The sequence below is a fragment of the Paramormyrops kingsleyae genome, chromosome 6 (assembly GCF_048594095.1).
Source record: "Paramormyrops kingsleyae isolate MSU_618 chromosome 6, PKINGS_0.4, whole genome shotgun sequence".
Classification (NCBI taxonomy): Eukaryota; Metazoa; Chordata; class Actinopteri; order Osteoglossiformes; family Mormyridae; genus Paramormyrops; species Paramormyrops kingsleyae.
In genome coordinates, this window is record NC_132802.1 from 25,602,168 (window position 1) to 25,614,006 (window position 11,839).

Below are 11,839 nucleotides of genomic sequence, written 5' to 3' on the forward strand. Positions count from 1 at the left end.
CACACACGCACACTGACACACACACGCACTCACTCAGTCACACACACGCACACTGACACACACACGCACTCAGTCACACACACGCACACTGACACACACGCACTCACACTGACACGCACACTGACACACACACGCACTCACTCAGTCACACACACACTGACACACACATGCACTCACTCAGTCACACACACGCACACTGACACACACGCACTCACACTGACACGCACACTGACACACACACGCACTCACTCAGTCACACACACACTGACACACACATGCACTCACTCAGTCACACACACGCACACTGACACACACACGCACTCACTCAGTCACACACACGCACACTGACACACACACGCACACTGACACACACACGCACTCACTCAGTCACACACGCACACTGACACGCACATTGACACACACACGCACTCACTCAGTCACACACACGCACACTGACACACACACGCACACTGACACACACACGCACTCACTCAGTCACACACACACGCACACTGACACACACGCACTCACACTGACACACACGCACACTGACACACACACGCACTCACACATGCTTCTATTCATATTATTGTCTATTCATTTCTATGGGCGTTACCCTAATCCCAGCCTGACGACCGTAACCCCTACCCAGCCCTAACCTTAACCACAAGTAACCAAGCAAAATACAAGACTTTTGGCAGTTTTAGTTTTTTGATTGCAGTCACGGATCTTTATAAAATTGAATTTCCAGTTCTGGGGACTGAAAAAAAAGGTCCCCACAACGTAGAAATAACAGGATTTTATCAAATTGTAGGGACATTTGGTCCTCATGATGTAATATAAACTTAACCCCCCCTCCCCCAATTACAATGTTTACAGGCATATAATGTGCTCGTATTATGTTTAATATTTCTAAAGGTTGCAATTTCAAAATAGATCTGCCCTCATCTCAAACATAGTTCTGTTTTTTTCCCTCACCTGTGCCCTCTGTGCAGTTCCTTTGCGTGCCACCAGGGTGTGCCTCACCAATTGAATACCTCTGGCCTAGAGCTTGTACGGAATAGTATGGCTGAAAACACTGGTTGTTGTTTCCGGGAGTAGGGGGGTACACCATGAAGCATTTTTCCTCAGTCTGGTTAACTTAATTTAGAAGTCATAATTGTCCAAAAGGGGTTTTGGCAAGTAGCGTTCCTATTGGACAATCATGACTTCTATCTTAAAGGGCAAGTTTATCCTAAAACTGAAAAAATATATGTTTTAGAGTTTACTGGTTTATTGATATCTCTCCATCTAGGTTGTTCTATTGCTAGTTTTTGAGTTTTCGGGCGTAGAAATGTCAGGCTTCTCTGGAATATAATAGGAGTGAATGGGAATGACATATAATGGGAGTGAGTGGGAATGGCATATAATGGGAGTCAGTGGGAATGGCATATAATGGGAGTCAGTGGCATTCTTTCTGTGGTGGTTAAAGCACCAGAAAAATACATTTGAAAAATTCAACAGCAATGCCTCTTAGCAGAAATCCTGACCCAGTTATTGAAGATAATCCACAGACTTTGTAGTGAGCAGTTTAATGTAGGAACTATTATGGCTTTTCTGAATGCACCACTCATCAACCCTTGAAGTGGGCTGTCACATATGTATGGTGTACTGGGCAACAAGTTCAAAGATCATGGGCATGAAACACATAATAATTCATTATTATCCATCCATCATCTGACCCTTTTCAGGGTTTTGGGGGGGGGGGGAGTTTATCCCAGAGGCTACAGGCACAAGGCAAGAAACAACTCCGGATGGGGTGCCAACCCTTTGTGGGGGCGTGTGTGTGTGGCACATGCACACACACCTATGGGGAATTTGGTAACTCCAACTAGCCTCAGCAGGTTCTTGGGGTAAACCTCACGATGACATGAGGAGAACATGCAAACTCCACGCACACGGAACCCTGGCGGAGACTCGAAAACAGGTCTCAGCACTATGAGGCGACAGTGCTAACCACTGTGTGGCCCCAAGTTTATTATTATTAGTAGTAGTAGTAGTATTTGTTTGTTTATGTGTTTGTTTATGCGTTTGTTTATGTGTTTGTTTATGTGTTTAGCAGTGCGTATTGCTCGTGCCTGTGGACACATTGATCTTCAAAGCTCTCCTCCCCCCATATTGTCCACTATCTAGTTCACACCACATCTAGATGCAGGCGTGAGCAGTTTAAAGCTTATAAAAGTTTAGATGCATACAAGTATTTTTTTCTTGCTGGTCATGTACATGGGACTGGTGAAAGGGAAATTTAAGAAAATGATTGCTTCCGAGTCACAAGGTGAGAGTTATCCTGCAATGTCTAATGATAGATGGACATTATGCAAAACAAGCATTTGTAAAACATCAGCCTTAGGCTGGACAATATGGTAAAATATTGTATTGAGATCATATTAAGAATTATCATATAATCCAAGTTATTATTTCTTTACTTCAGTTCTCCATTTTACTTAAAATTCCCTTAGAATTGCCCTTTAACAGGTTTGGAACATGAAAAAAGCGACAAATTGAATTGACTGCAAACGGAAATCTAATTTTAAGAAATACATCATACAAAAAAATACATAAATCATACGTAAAAATAATACACAAATCCGTGTATTGAGTGGGCTGCCAATTCTCCCGCCTGACCACCACAATCCACTTACTGCATCTTTCTGGGTCCACAGGAAATCCATGAAATGTTAAACCAAGTTTATCACCTCTCCGACGGCTCAGGCATATTAACAAATCTGCTTGAAAACTAACCACATTGCTGCTGCTTTTTCTCCATTGTAAGGTGATGCTTTTTGAAAGACTGTAAATTTCTATGACTTGCACTAAAAGAGCAGACCAAACCATTTTTCACGTTATAGGGGAAGTTAAATCATTTTGACTGCTATGTCAAGGAAAATTAAGGAGATAAAAAAAAACTACTAGTTTTCCTGTGATTCACAAATGCTATAGAAAGTTTTCACAAATATGTATTTTTGACAAATTATTCCAGCAGATTATTTAAAGGTTAGGTGGCTCTTAGTGGTGTTTCTGCTTTATATAGAGGGTAGGAGATAACTTGCTGATGTTTCTCTGTCTCCCCCTGTAGGTCAGAGTGTGAACCCCCGAGTAGCAGGGCTCATTGGCCGCAGCGGCCCCCAGAGCAAGCAGCCTTTCATGGTGGCCTTCTTCAAAGCTACTGAGGTGCACATCCGCAGCATCCGCTCTGCTACCAACAAGCAGCGAAACCCCAACCGCACCAAGAACTCCAAGGGCCAGGAGGCACTCAGGGTCACCAACCTGGCAGGTATTTGTCACAGCAAAGTGTTTTTATTCCAGATTTCTAAGAACTGTGTGAGACGCAGAACCATGTGTTGAACACAAAAAGAAGCCTTTCCACAGAGTGTGGCTCTGTCCGAATTTGGGGCTTGCATCCTTTGAAGGATGTGGTCTATGAAGGCATGGCTTTTGTAGACTGCGTTCTTCAAAGGTCAAACAGAAAGCATTGTCAAATTGGACAGTCTGGCCTCGCCTAGCCAGCACACGCCCACTTCACCTCTGCACAATGAATTTTGGGCTGTGAAGGATCCTTTGGGTGGATTTTTCACGACTCGGCAAAAGAAGGACGCATTTCTAGACCGCATTTGAAAGAGCCTTTCAAACAGGACAGCCTTGTTGCGCCACTGTGACACATTCAGTCGTAGAATGCAGCCTTACAAGGATGCAGCCCCTGGATTCAGACACAGCCAGTGTCTATGCATTTCCAGTAATGAAGGTGTTGTTGTTTCTATAGGCGCTTTCCCATCGAAGTTCAGGAACCTAGTTTTTGATTCCGAGTTCCTGAGCCACATCAAGTGGGAAATTTTGTACTTCCTGGCCACTTCCATCTGTCGCTAAATAAGCACGGGAGACGCAAAAAGCTCGTAGGTTAAACTTCACACATGTAATTTCACACGAAACTACTTTGCCACCTCAAAACAAAGGAGGATGAACAAGTCGTTTCGTTAGTTATGGGGGAATCGCACGCAATTAAAATGGAACGGCATCTTTTATTTATATTTTATTTATATGACCTGCAACATGTTTATAGTTTATTATTAAAGGTAGCCGACAGATCGATCTGTCATGCCCAGCTTCCATGCCTCCTGTTCTCTCTCCATTGTGTGCCTCTAACGAGCCACACCTGTTAATCATTTGTCTTGCATCTCACTAGGGAGAGAGAACAGGAGGGATGGAGGCAGGGCGTGGCACGATTTTTAGTTTTCCACGGGATAAAAAATGTTACCCCGCTAAACAGCACTAGCAAGTTTCACTGCCGGCACATATGATATTAGACAGCAGTATATTGCTTATTGACTTGATTTTTTAACAGAAATATGGAGATGCAAGAAAAAAAGGTATCCATTGATGTATTTAACGTAATTGAGATACAAAATAATTCCATCTTTGGAGTTTTTTTCTCCGCTGCTTCTATCTCTTTTCCTGGCACTTCCACGTATCTTCCAAGTTAGCGCCACTGCTTGTGGTCAACCACTCAGCAAAGTTTACGCCTATAAGCCCCAACCAGTAGTTCTCGGTCAAGCGAAAAATACCTACTCTGGAGTAGGACTAAAAAAGGAAACTAGACAAAGTTAAGATGCTTGTTTATTAGTTGTTTTCATATCTCCCAAGAATGTCAGAAGCCATATTTGGGGATTTTGCTGGTGATGATTTATAGCTCTAAGTGGGATTATGAATTAGACATAAAAGTACTGAAAGGTGAAATTAAATCCACATGGACATTTGGCAAGTTATACATTTTCAAATGGATACCCTGGTTATATTACACAACTTCTAACATTCATCAACTTTTATTTTTGATTTTTTATAACACAAGACAAAAAATTCTCACTGAGTTCTGCAAGATGTGAGAGAAGCCTGTGTATGTCAGGAATGTCAGCTCCAAGCTGTAACGTGTCAGGTGTAACGTGTCAGCACCGAGCTGTAACGTGTCAGGTGTAACGTGTCAGCACCGAGCTGTAACGTGTCAGGTGTAACGTGTCAGCACCGAGCTGTAACTTGTCAGGTGTAACGTGTCAGCACTGAGCTGTAACTTGTCAGGTGTAACGTGTCAGCACTGAGCTGTAACGTGTCAGGTGTAACGTGTCAGCACTGAGCTGTAACGTGTCAGCACCGAGCTGTAACTTGTCAGGTGTAACGTGTCAGCACCGAGCTGTAACTTGTCAGGTGTAACGTGTCAGCACCGAGCTGTAACGTGTCAGGTGTAACATGTCAGCACCGAGCTGTAACGTGTCAGGTGTAACGTGTCAGCACTGAGCTGTAACGTGTTAGGTGTAACGTGTCAGCACTGAGCTGTAACGTGTCAGGTGTAACGTGTCAGTACCAAGCTGTAACGTGTCAGGTGTAACGTGTCAGCACCGAGCTGTAACGTGTCAGCTGTAACGTGTCAGGTGTAACGTGTCAGTACCAAGCTGTAACGTGTCAGCTGTAACGTGTCAGTACCAAGCTGTAACGTGTCAGGTGTAACGTGTCAGCGCCAAGCTGTAACATGTTAGGTGTAACGTGTCAGGTGTAACGTGTCAGTGCCAAGCTGTAACATGTCAGGTGTAACGTGTCAGCACTGAGCTGTAACTTGTCAGGTGTAACGTGTCAGCACTGAGCTGTAACGTGTCAGCACCGAGCTGTAACTTGTCAGGTGTAACGTGTCAGCACCGAGCTGTAACTTGTCAGGTGTAACGTGTCAGCACTGAGCTGTAACGTGTCAGCACCGAGCTGTAACTTGTCAGGTGTAACGTGTCAGCACCGAGCTGTAACTTGTCAGGTGTAACGTGTCAGCACTGAGCTGTAACGTGTCAGCACCGAGCTGTAACTTGTCAGGTGTAACGTGTCAGCACCGAGCTGTAACTTGTCAGGTGTAACGTGTCAGCACCGAGCTGTAACTTGTCAGGTGTAACGTGTCAGCACCGAGCTGTAACGTGTCAGGTGTAACATGTCAGCACCGAGCTGTAACGTGTCAGGTGTAACGTGTCAGCACTGAGCTGTAACATGTTAGGTGTAACGTGTCAGGTGTAACGTGTCAGTACCAAGCTGTAACGTGTCAGGTGTAACGTGTCAGTACCAAGCTGTAACGTGTCAGCTGTTACGTGTCAGTACCAAGCTGTAACGTGTCAGGTGTAACGTGTCAGCACCAAGCTGTAACATGTTAGGTGTAACGTGTCAGGTGTAACGTGTCAGTGCCAAGCTGTAACGTGTCAGGTGTAACGTGTCAGGTGTAACGTGTCAGTGCCAAGCTGTAACGTGTCAGTACCAAGCTGTAACGTGTCAGTACCAAGCTGTAACGTGTTAGGTGTAACGTGTCAGCGCCAAGCTGTAACGTGTCAGTACCAAGCTGTAACGTGTTAGGTGTAACGTGTCAGTGCCAAGCTGTAACGTGTCAGTACCAAGCTGTAACGTGTCAGGTGTAACGTGTCAGTACCAAGCTGTAACGTGTCAGGTGTAACGTGTCAGTACCAAGCTGTAACGTGTCAGTACCAAGCTGTAACGTGTCAGGTGTAACGTGTCAGTACCAAGCTGTAACGTGTCAGGTGTAACGTGTCAGCACTGAGCTGTAACATGTCAGGTGTAACGTGTCAGCACCGAGCTGTAACGTGTCAGGTGTAACGTGTCAGTACCAAGCTGTAACGTGTCAGGTGTAACGTGTCAGCGCCAAGCTGTAACGTGTCAGTACCGAGCTGTAACGTGTCAGTACCAAGCTGTAACGTGTCAGTACCAAGCTGTAATGTGTCAGGTGTAACGTGTCAGCACCAAGCTGTAACGTGTCAGTACCGAGCTGTAACGTGTCAGTACCAAGCTGTAACGTGTCAGGTGTAACGTGTCAGTACCAAGCTGTAACGTGTCAGCACCAAGCTGTAACGTGTCAGTACCAAGCTGTAATGTGTCAGGTGTAACGTGTCAGGTGTAACGTGTCAGCGCCAAGCTGTAACGTGTCAGCGCCAAGCTGTAACGTGTCAGGTGTAACGTGTCAGTACCAAGCTGTAACGTGTCAGGTGTAACGTGTCAGTACCAAGCTGTAACGTGTCAGCACCGAGCTGTAACGTGTCAGGTGTAACGTGTCAGCGCCAAGCTGTAACGTGTCAGGTGTAACGTGTCAGTACCAAGCTGTAACGTGTCAGCACCGAGCTGTAACGTGTCAGGTGTAACGTGTCAGTACCAAGCTGTAACGTGTCAGGTGTAACGTGTCAGTACCAAGCTGTAACGTGTCAGCACCGAGCTGTAACGTGTCAGGTGTAACGTGTCAGCACCAAGCTGTAACATATCAGCACCAAGCTAACAAGAGCCAAGAATCTTAAGTTTTAGGCAATAATTTTGGTGTGTACATTACAAATAGTCATGGGAATAAGATATATGAATGTTTGGAACAGTACGGTTTGAAAGAGAGTGTAAATATGAAACAAAATTCGTCAAAAATATTCGCTTAACCTTCTACAGCAGGGGTCTCCAACTCCGGTCCTGGAGAGCTTCTATCCAGTAGGTTTTCTATCCTACTTGGCTTCTGATGAGCCACACCTGTTCCTCTGGGTTGCATTGTAATAAAACAGAAAAAAATGAGAGATTTGCAGAATGGACACCATTAGACTTAGAAGGGTGTAGTGTCTCAGTGGGCTGTAGCCTCATGCATCCAGGGTCAAATCCCACCTCCAGCTCTGGCTTTATGGTTTTTGCATGTGCTTCCCATGTTTGCATAGGCTTCACCCAGCATTCCAAGAATAGTTGTTTCTAAAGTGGCATGTGTGTGCTTGTGTGAATGTGTGCCCTGCAATCCACATGCATCCTGTTCAGTGTATTCCCTTGTCTTGTACCGTGTTATGGAGGATGGGTAGGTAACCAGCACCATGACAATGATTAGTAATTTGGGCTCGTCTGCTTCATTAACTTTTAAGCAGAAGCTAGTGTTATTCTTTATCAAAGGGGCAAGCTAAAATTGATTTGAATAAAATTCACTATCAGCCAAAGCTGTTGCACTGTAATGGGAGATCTGAGGACTGTTGATGCTTTATAAAGATCTGTGCTGCAAAATATACCTTTTGAACAGAAACCTCAGCATCGTGGTCTGACAATGGAAAATTCCAGTAGGCAATAATTAATTATTACAATTATATTTATGCTTGTAAGCAGATGCATGTCGTCTTTGGATGCACCACCGTATGTCTTTTCTCTTTCTGCATACTGTTTACCTGCCCCCCTCCCTTTCTCTGTCTGTCTTACCTTCCAGAGAATAGCAGTGCTGATCAGAAACAGGCCTGCAAGAAACATGAACTCTACGTCAGCTTCAGAGATCTGGGGTGGCAGGTATTTTACTCGCTCTCCCTGTTCCTCTTCCTGATCTTCCTTTCCTCATTCTGCTTCTCCCTTTCTCTCCCTGACCCTTCCATATCTCAGCCAACAGTTCTCACTCCCGAAATATATATGATTAATGCTCCAGTAAAATGATATCATAGCCAAAAGGTGCTGTGTTTAGGATGCATGTTTTTAATATACGCCTTCATAATGGACTGAAATGTCAATGCAAGCAACTGCATTAATATAATGCTTCTAAAGAATGAACACATATTCAATTGATTTATAAGTTCATTCATATGAGTCTGGAAGCAATAACTTGTGAAATTATGTTTCTGGAAGCTTATTTCAGCTGAGACAAGGTAATCTGTATTCGGATGGCATTCAGAGCGCAGGACTGAACAGCAGTGACACTTTGTGCTTCATAATAGACTTGGAATGGCTTTGAATGCACCTTGTCACATGGTGAAGGATCACAGTGGTGCCTTTAAATCTCAGGACTGGATTATTGCACCAGAGGGTTATGCCGCTTACTACTGCGAGGGGGAATGTGCCTTTCCTCTCAACTCCTACATGAATGCCACCAATCACGCCATTGTGCAGACACTGGTAAGGAACGGGAGATAATAGAAAGCCCTGCATGCTTTTAATCGCTCTGATTCTTTATGAGAATTATATAACGTTGGTTATAAAAAGCTTCAACTGGATAATTCTTAGTCTTAGTACAGCTGACAAACATGATGGCAGGTAACAGTATTATGGAATTTCATGGCCCATTCGCTGTATTTTTAAATTAAACTGGTGATTTTAAGAGCAAGGCCATCAGTGCTGTTTGTTGTCTGTGAATACTGCTTCTGGGAGTAATGCGTAGCTATTAAAGAATGTATGGTTTTAACTCTAGCTGATTATATAGTATAATTTTCACAAATGGCATCAGTTGCAGTGTTTATATATAAAGTGAAATTCCTTAATAGATCTCCTACAGACATACCCTGCACTTGCGCTAGTTATGCATTCAAATCTTTATTGAAGGAATTAAAAGCTTTTTGAAGGCTGCTTCTCTTGCTTGCCATAAGGTAAGTACCCGAAATACTGCGCTACAGTTTCATTATATTTTTTCCTCTCCGGCGTATTTCCGTTTTCAGGTCCACTTCATAAATCCGGAGACTGTACCCAAGCCTTGCTGTGCTCCTACCCAGCTCCACGCCATCTCTGTGCTCTACTTCGACGACAGCTCTAACGTCATCCTGAAGAAATACCGCAACATGGTGGTGCGAGCCTGCGGCTGCCATTGACCCGCTCCCCCCCCCCTCCCCCCACCCACAGAGCACACTTCTTGAGAAGGTTGGGCTGGCAGAGAGGTAAAGGAAACGGACGCCTTCACACACGCAAGTCTCGATGAGTCTCGTCTACCTGCCAGGCTGCCCAGCTAATCCGCCTCCCTTTTTGCTCTCACAAACCGGCACGGCCAAAAGAACATATTTCCATCCTATTTTTTTTATTTTTATTTTTTTTACATTTTCAACGAAGGTCCACCTATGGCTAGCAGAGATCATCGCATCCTGTCACCCCAAAGAGAAACTGGATTCATTTGGGCCAAAGGATGCTGACTGATATGCGCTGAAAGACCTGCACACTGAAGCCTTCTTAAGATGACGCTCAAGATGGAATTCACTCACATGCTACCCTGTGTGGATGCTATGGATGAATGTGCTACCTGCCTATCAGAAGACATACCTAGTGGGAGAGTCTGTGTGTCACCGCTACCTGCAGTGGTTCCACTCTAGCAAAACTGCTTGTTGATTGACACATCGCTGGAGGAGATGATCAGAATCAGAAACATACCGGAACTGTTTATGGTCGTGCCAAACACGAAGTAGAGGACATACAGGAGAAAACGGGATACACATCTCTTTATGTTGAATCTACTGTTTTTCCGTTTCATTTCTATTTCAGTCATCCAGCTAAAGTTTCCATCCTTAAAATACACACGAAAGTCTTTCACCCTCCTCCACTCCATACCTCCAGATATATTGAGACACAAACAGAAGTCATTCTCTTTCTCCCTGTGCTTTCTACTGTGTATGAAATGTTTAAAGACATGATTGTATAATGATAGACAGCGAAAAGTCTCTTGTTTTGGTCAGCATATTTCTGTTACCTTAGTGTGTTTTTTTTCCTGATTTCAGTGACTAAAAGGCCAGGTGGAACTGTAGTTTAACCTCTTGTACAATATTTTGTAAATACTTCTTAAATACAGAGAAAATGTATTTATTTGCAGATCAAGACATGAAGGGGAAGTTAATATCATCGGCATTACACTTCGTACTGAAATGTTTGTTTTCCTGTGTTTTATTATTATTTTTTTAACATATCCAGTTCATTTAGTGCTGTTACACTTATTTAATCAAAATGGTTTATGCTTCCTAAGACAACGGCTAATAAAAAATAGTGTTGTAACATATTGTGTGTCACATACAGCTTACCATTTGGTGTCAGTTTGCATCCTGTGAGCATTTACCAAAAAAGAAAAGGAAAAACCATAAAAACCAATGGTTTTGTTATGGGTCTTGGTTTTAAAAACAGCAATAGTGTTGTGGGATTCTCTGTAACTTCCTTAAATATCAGATTATCCGAAGTTGCTCTGAAGTAGGAAGCTTGGGGTTGACTTTGAGGAAGTGAGGAAGTCTTGAGATTGTAATGACTAATAGCATTTCAGTATTCACAAAAAAAATATATATATATATATATGTTTTCAGAATTAAAGAAAACTGGAAATGGAACAATTCAGATTTTTGTCAAAACCAGTAGTTTCCAATGTTTATGTCTGGTCATCAGGATTTTATTTTCGCTCTGCTGTAAAGATCTCACGTATCCTATTGAAGAGGAATATTTATTGAGACCATGTGATAAGTGTAACATTCCAAACGCTTGTACTTCCTTCAACATTTTAGTGCAAGAAGTACTTCAATAAATAAGGATGAAACATCCTGTTTTGTGGATTGATTTTATTCAACCTAATATTCCAATAATGATGCAGGTGTTTTTTATGTAACAGTTACCTCTCAACCTTGTATTGTGTCTATTTTTCCTGGTGGCAAAAAAAGTTTGTCTGGAGCGAACAGTACACACACACACACACACACACACACACGCACATGCACACATATGCATTCCTGTTTTTGTTGGGACGGTCCATTCATTTCTATGGGGAAAACTCTAATACCAACATGACAACGTTAACCCCTACCTAGCTCTAACCTTAACCATAAGTAACCAAATAAAATACAAGACTTTTGGCATTTTAATTTTTTTTTTATTGCTTTCATAGAAAAAATTTTAGGTTATCTCTGTGGGGGCGAAAAAATTTGCAGGTTTTTATCGCATTGTGGGGAAGTCTGGTCCCCACAATGTAATAATTACAAGGCAACACACAAATAGGCACACATATGCAGGCACACACAAATAGGAGGTCCCCACATTGTAATATATACAT

At 43.1% G+C, this 11,839-nt stretch overlaps 1 protein-coding gene across 1 annotated transcript in view; it reads left to right on the plus strand.

Annotated features, from left to right (window-relative positions):
- bmp7b (bone morphogenetic protein 7b) overlaps window positions 1-11,333 on the plus strand; it is a 31,888-nt gene extending 20,555 nt beyond the window's left edge. Inside the window, exons 4-7 of the mRNA XM_023805451.2 lie at window positions 3,116-3,313; window positions 8,279-8,355; window positions 8,842-8,952; window positions 9,489-11,333. Of these exons, the coding sequence (XP_023661219.1) occupies window positions 3,116-3,313; window positions 8,279-8,355; window positions 8,842-8,952; window positions 9,489-9,638 (536 nt within the window). The 3' untranslated portion in view covers window positions 9,639-11,333. The remainder of the gene's footprint in view (window positions 1-3,115; window positions 3,314-8,278; window positions 8,356-8,841; window positions 8,953-9,488) is intronic.
- The last annotated feature ends 506 nt before the right edge of the window (window positions 11,334-11,839 follow it).